At 37.1% G+C, this 7238-nt stretch overlaps 1 protein-coding gene across 11 annotated transcripts in view; it reads right to left on the bottom strand.

Annotated features, from left to right (window-relative positions):
* Window positions 1-2003: 2003 nt before the first annotated feature.
* PPIP5K2 (diphosphoinositol pentakisphosphate kinase 2) overlaps window positions 2004-7238 on the bottom strand; it is a 78445-nt gene continuing 73210 nt past the window's right edge. For 10 of the 11 annotated variants that reach the window (XM_014539866.1, XM_005866423.2, XM_005866425.2 and 7 more), the window contains 2 exons: window positions 5906-6031; window positions 2004-3713 (listed from right to left, as the gene is read on the bottom strand). In XM_014539866.1, coding sequence (XP_014395352.1) covers window positions 3601-3713; window positions 5906-6031 — 239 coding nt within the window. In that variant the 3' untranslated portion in view covers window positions 2004-3600. Of the gene's footprint in view, window positions 3714-4382; window positions 4420-5905; window positions 6032-7238 lie in introns of all 11 variants that reach the window. The other variant, XM_014539867.1, reaches the window with a different exon arrangement.

The raw sequence follows: 7238 nt of genomic DNA, 5'->3' as shown, positions 1-7238 counted from the left end.
CCAGCTGGCCCCCACCCATGCACCAGGCCTCTATCCTATATAGTAATAGGGTAATATGCAAACTGACCCTAACTGCAGAAAGACTGGGAATGACTGGTCACTATGACACACACTGACCACCAGGGGGCAGATGCTCAATGCAGGAGCTGCCCTCTGGTGGTCAGTGCACTCTCACAGGGGGCAGCTCTGCTCAGACACAAGCCAGGCTGATGGCTGCCAGTACAGCGGTGGTGGTGGGAGCCTCTCCTGCTTCCTCAGCAGCGCTAAGGATGTCTGACTTCAGCTTAGGTCTGCTTCCCGCTGGCAAATGGACATCCCCCAAGGGCTGCTGGGCTGCCAGAGGGATGTCTGATTGCCAGCTTAGGCCCAATCCCCCGGGGAGCAGGCCTAAGCCAGCAAGTGGCCACCCTCGAGGGGTCCCAGACTGCGAGAGGGCACAGGCCGGGCTGAGGGACTCCCTAACCCCGAGTGCACAAATTTTGTGCACCGGGCCTCTAGTAAAGGTATAAACATATTTATAGGCACAAAGTTAAACATAAGAATAACCAAAGAAATAATACAATCAAATAAAACTACAATAGAGGAAAGGCAGAAGAAAGCATTAAGTATACTAATTGGACATTGCTCAATTAGTAAGGAGTCAATAGCATCTAAAAAATTAAAATGTAATTCAAAATTATAGTTAAGAAAACCACTAGTGGAAGAGATAACTGTAGCAAACATAGATAAAATATGTATGGTATACATTGTTGATTATTCATGTTATCCATCTCTCTCACCCTTTCTATCTGAACCCTAACTTGGGGCATATATCCATCCTTTCTTCACACAATCTTGTGCTTTAGGGCAGTGGTTCTTAACTGGGTGTGATTCTGCCTCCCAGGAGACATAATGTAATGTCTGGGACATTTTTGATTCTCACAGTTTAGGGTGATGCTACTGACACATAAACCATCAAATTTCAACCCACACTACAGGTTTTGCAGCTGAGATGTAGAATGAGACTGGCTCCAGACCAAAATCCTATGAGTGATCTTTCAGGCCTTACCATAGGCAGTTACAAAGGTGTTGGCCTGGCAGGCTTCATAGAATAAAGCTGTTCTACCCAGTCTTCCAAGAGAGTTGTAGTCAAGCAGTCAGGCCCCCCTGAGCCAGCATGTGTTCCTAGCCCAGGCAACTCCAAAGGCCTCCTGATCAGGGGACCTTGACTGAGACACATTTTAGCTGCCTTCACTGAGATTCCACTCAAACTCAGTTTTTTCCACTCCTAACCCGTCCCCCTCCTCCTGCCCCCAGTCTCCTGGGTTCATAAAATGGCAGGAACCTTTTGTTCAGTGCTCGCCAGCAGTGAGACAATTTCCTCCACCTGCACCACATGCCATTTGACTGACCTTGCCTAGTGCCATTCCATGACAGAAAATGGCACGAGGAGCCAGCACTACATTTCTTTTTGGCCTCTTGCTGAGATTATCACAGTAAGTGAATAAAGACTTGCTGTTTTCACTCTGGCTCACTGTCTTAACTGATGACCTCAATCCTTGCAGCTTGGCACAGGGATACTGCCCAACATTCACAACGTGCAGGACGTCCTCCCACAATGAAGAATGATCTGGTTCCAAATACCAAGAGTGCTGAAGCTTTGGGGGAACATGACCCCAGTACCATCTCCACAACCAACATTCTCCTGGAGAATGTTACTCATTCAGAAGTAGACAGACGGCCACACAGATTGGCCCTATCACACTGAAGTGAAAGTAGCATAGAATTTCATTCATATGTGGAATTTAATGAATAAACTGGACTAATAAGCAAAACAGAAACAGACTCATAGATAGACAGCGAACAGCTCTGGTGTGGGGTGTGGGTGTGGGTTATTGTTGAACAAAAAAGAAAAAAAAAAGAGAAGGAACTCATGGGCAGGACAACAGTGTGGTGATTACAGGGGGAGGAGGATGGGTGGATGTAGAAACAAATAATAATTTGCCATTTAAGTCACTCTCTGATTCTGGAAATAAAATATTTTAATTCACTTAAAAAATAAAAGTAGGTTCCTAACTCCCACTATGAGCACATTAACCACATTTTCACATACAAAAAGCTTAGATACATTCAACTGTTTACAAGGCATGTCTCTGTATAATACATTTACATTCATGTGAAGTATATGAACTTACATAATTGTATATATTTGTGATTTCACATCTGGTACCTTTTAAAACACGTAATATGATTATTTTCTAAAAGTCAGTTCATATATGATGATTTAAGGTTAGTAGAGTCTCTTTTGAAGAACTCTAATAGTTGTATTCATATGAGAATTCAATAATTTTTTTAACTATAAATTTCAAGCTAATGCTTTAGCAGTTTAAGTTACCTGACTGACAATGCATGGAATTCTTATCAGGATGTATTGTTTGGTTTTCAGTTTAAGTCATTATAAGTGGCATATAATTAATTCTTTGTGCAGAGGAAAAAAAGCACCAAGGATAATATTTTTTTCACATCATAGATGAAATCACAACACATCTTAATTTCCCTTTAAAATCTAATCACTTGAAAAAAAGCATTTATTTCAAATCCTCAATCTTTAAGCTTTCTTAGTGAAATCAATTGATACACTAGAGATAAGGATGGAGTAAAAGTAGGTGCTATATATAATCTGTACTAACTATAGAATTCAGATAGTCTTCTCACATTGATGATTTCTATTTCTGAACTGAGTTCCTTAGATCTAAAAAGAACTGAAAATAAATGTTACATTTATAAACTTGTCACCTATCTCTCTTAAAAAGTAACTCTAAGGATGACTTTCTTGCCAATTTGTGGAACAAAATTTTCCTGATGAACAAAAGCACCTTATGGTAAGAAAATATATAAAGAAAATATTTTCTACAAATTAATATACAAATTTATGCACATAAAGGTGTAGATATCCCAGCTGTATCTGTAATATTTTAAATAACACACAATAAAAAAATTTCAAAGCACATATTGAAAAAAATAACCCATATCCTATAACTCCAGTTATTAAATATTGCAGCATATATGTAATTGTAACAACTGGGGGGAAAAGTTTGTAATCTAAATGGTCAATATCTCTTTGGAAATGTACTTTTTTAAAGCCTCAAATATGTAATCCTGCCCATCAAATTTCAACCCAAGCTACAGGTTTTAGAGCCGAGATGCAATCCATGATACTGAAAGTGAGTACAGAGGCCACTTCACAGATTCTTCATTAAACAGCATTACTGGAGCCACACTGGTACAGGCCAGCTGGGCGTTCATGTTCCTTTTCTTCCCACAGGAATACAGTAAACATTATATTCAGAACGACAGATCTCTATCACCATAAGTTTTGCTACTTATAAAATGCTAATAAACATGGTTTTAAACATTTCCAGATCATGGCAAAGGTTTCTTACCTGAAACTATACAGAGAATTCTCTAGATTTATCATATTTTTAAATGAATACAGAGATGTATAAGAAGAAACATAAATTACTTGCTTTGACAGTTTTTAGCCAAGGCTTATCACGTTTTTTTCTAATGAACAGGTGATTTTTATAAGTATAAGGATTTCTAGCTCCGGCTAAGAAGATTTTACTTCTTCTTCCCAGTGGTTTTTTTGTGTTCATGCACTTCTGTTTTGCTACTTAAAATCTTTTTTCGGGTTGAGGTATTAGGAACAACTGCACTAGAAGGTCCGCTGGTAGCTAAACAAAAAAAGAAAAAAACTATTGCTTAAATTTTCACAAGCAATCAAAGTTTAAATAAGATTGATAAGTGACAAAATAATACACTTTATGTTGTAATTATAATGTAAATGAAACATTGCAAACATTTAATAGAGCATTTTTAACTTTTTAGAATTCAACACTAATACAGAAAAGTAATTTCAATGGGCTGCATTCAACAAACACATTCTTCTTTTCACTCTACATTCTTCCTGGGAAACTAATTTATTCCATCATTTTTAACTGCCGTCTATTGTGCTTACAACACTCAAATTCATAATTCTGGCCCAGGCCTTTGCCCTTACCTTAAGATCTATATATCCTACTAGAAATCTCTATATAGATATCTAACAGGAAACATAAACTTAACGTATTTAAAACTGAATTCATCATTTTCCCTATAAACATCTACTTTCTCCTATATCTCCTATCTCGTCCCTATTTAAAAAGCTAAAAGGCTAGAAAACTAGAAAATTTATTGGCTTAGGACTCATCCTTCTACATGCAAACCAACATCATACTCTAATAAGTTATCAAAAAGCAATTCTAAGCTGAGTTGCACTTCTATATAAATGGGTAAGCTCATGTCAGACCAATCTTCCTGCATGTAACAAGTATTAACTCTGAATAAAGTATGAAAACAACTACCTGAAGACACTGAAGAGTGAACAAAGGCAGGCACATACTGGAAAAAAATCAACACTTGAAAGAAGTGAACATCGTGAGATGGTTATCTCCCCCAAACCCACCCCTAACTCCCAACCCCTTTTTTAAAAGCTTTTGGCCCAAGGACAGGATCCAGTGTGCACCATGTAAAATGGCTAACACTCCAACATAAAACTCTGGCTTACTAGCATAAAGAACCAGAAGACGAGTACTGGGAAACTATAGCTGCTGGAAAGTCAAAGAGCCTCCAATTCTTTGTATGAACTGATTAAATCTATGGCATGAGAAGAGCAAGCCCCAGAAATCCCAGCGAAGGCCTAAAAAAGTGAGTGACAGTGGAGCTGTCAGCCACTTCCAGGGGCAGAGTTTTGCAACTTGAGGTCAAAGTTAACTCTTCGCTTTAGAAAAACCAAAACCCACTACTCTTTGGAGGAACATAACAGAAATAATAGAGTCCAAAATTTCTATAATATATCATTCATAATGTCTAAGATATAATCCAAGATTATTCAATGTATGAAAAAAATAGGAAAACATCTTCCTCCTTGACAATGGGTAAATTCATAGAGACTAATTCTGAGGTCAGCACATTAACAGACAAGAATTTGAAAGCAACTATTTTAACTATGTTTAAGAACAAAGGAAAATATGCTTATAATGAAAAAAATATAGAAAATCTCTGAAGAAAAACTATAAAGAATAAAAAAAATGTCTAAAATTAAAGAATATCTGGAATAAAAATTTAGTAGATGGGTTTGACGGTAGAATGAAAATAACAGGTAAAAGTGAACAATAACAAGGGTTATTAACTGCCCCTCTCCACCTCCTCCTAAAACACCCTTTCATATAAAATGATGCCTAAGCTTAACAGAAAACCAAAGGAAGACAGTCCATAAATTAGTTTGGAAAAATGTATGCGTATAGAATATAGAGGGATAGAGAGCTAGAAACATCGATGAGAGAGAAACATCGATCAGCTGCCTCCTGCACACCCCCTACTGGGGATGTGCCTGCAACCCAGGAACATGCCCTTGACTGGAATCAAACCTGAGACCTTTCAGTCCACAGGCTGACGCTCTATCCACTGAGCCAAACCGTCAGGGCTAGAATATATTTTATTAACAGATGTGGGGGAAGGAGAAGACAACAGAGAAAAAATACATGTATATCAAGAGGCTATAGTAAGATTTAAAAAATATATACATTTTAATTTATTTTTAGAAAGAAAGGAAGGGAGATGGAGAGAAACACTGATGTGAGAGCAAAACATTGATCAGCTGCCTCCAGCATGGCCCCTACCAGTGATGTGCCCAGACCTGGAATTGAACCAGCATCCTTTTGGTGCATAGGACAATGCCCAATCAACTGAGCCACACCGACCCAAGCTACAGTAAGATTTTTAACTGTTAGGATCAATTAACTTCTTAGAGTGTAATGATCCCACTTAAAATTAAAAAGCTAGCTAGTTGCTATACAGGATTTATAAATTTACACATACGCCTAACCTGGTTTGCTGCTTGCTTTAGAACTCTTTAAGGTAGTTGGTGGTGTTGGGAGGATCTTTGCAGGTGTATATGTATTTAAAGGTATTTTTCTTCTCATTACTGGACTTAAACGTGAAGCTGTGGAGGCTGAAAAAAACAAATAAACAAAAAATAGTGGTAATTCAATAATTTTCTGTCAATTTTAACTTTACATTTTAGAAAATTTCTTATGACATGTTTCACAGACATATATATATATATACACACACACACACACACACACACACACACACACACACACACACACAAATAATAGGGGAAAACCGACAAGACATGGTTTTCAGAGTAAATTCAGCAAATCCATCTTTCCTGTAGGACCTTCTCTCATACTCTTAGTCAAAAACATGTTCTGTTTATATTGTAAACAATAAGCATTTGACCGTATTCTCCAAGGAATGCCAATAAGAATAGAACAATAGACAATTTTATCCTGCCCTAATAGAAACTCAGATTCTTAAGGGATGACAGCTGATAGAATAGTTTTATTGGCAGGTAACACAAGACAGAGTCCCAAACTGTTTTTCTCTCAAAAACATCAAGTAGAGATTCAGAAATAAATAAACACAATAGATTCATCTATAAACATCTTTAAACTACTATCCTATTTAAGAATAAACTAACTAGATTACAAGTAATTAAATAAACCATATTGTCTTCCTATGTTACCCAGCAAAGATGTATCTTCATGCAAGGGAATTGTACAGATTTTTTTTTTTTCTAATCAAGGTGGGAAGATTGAGAGGTATGAAAAGGAAAAGTAGAGGTAATTCTTAAGTATGGAGTCCTCTGGGGAAGAACAAGTGGAGTTGGGGAGCTAGCTATTGGTATGAGCTTGTGAGTTTGTAAACAAAGGGAGGTGAGGAAATACATTAAAAAAAAAAAAAAGACTCACTTCTAACTATGTATGGTGGTGGATACTGGAAATATCAGGGGAACATTGTAAAGTATATGATTGTCTAACCACTACCTTGTACACCTAAAACTAATACAAAATAATATTAAATGTAAACTGAAATTGAACAACAAAAATTTGCTTTTTTTAAAATTTGGGGGGAGTTACTTGATAGCAATAAACAGTGTATCTCTGAAAAATCAGTATCTGGGCCAATTATGGCTAATGTGCCTTAGGTGGTTGATACTTACACTGAAGGAATATAAAAATCCACTGGCAGAAGCTCAAAGTAGTCACTAACAAAATAACATACAAGTGACTGACCAAAAAGTCCCTAAAACACCTTATAAAGCACCACACTGTTGCTTAGCTCTTTTCTGCTTGCATTAAAAAAAAATATAT

This window comes from Myotis brandtii, unplaced genomic scaffold, assembly GCF_000412655.1.
Source record: "Myotis brandtii unplaced genomic scaffold, ASM41265v1 scaffold230, whole genome shotgun sequence".
Taxonomy (NCBI): domain Eukaryota; kingdom Metazoa; phylum Chordata; class Mammalia; order Chiroptera; family Vespertilionidae; genus Myotis; species Myotis brandtii.
This window is presented reverse-complemented; position numbering and strand designations above follow the sequence as displayed.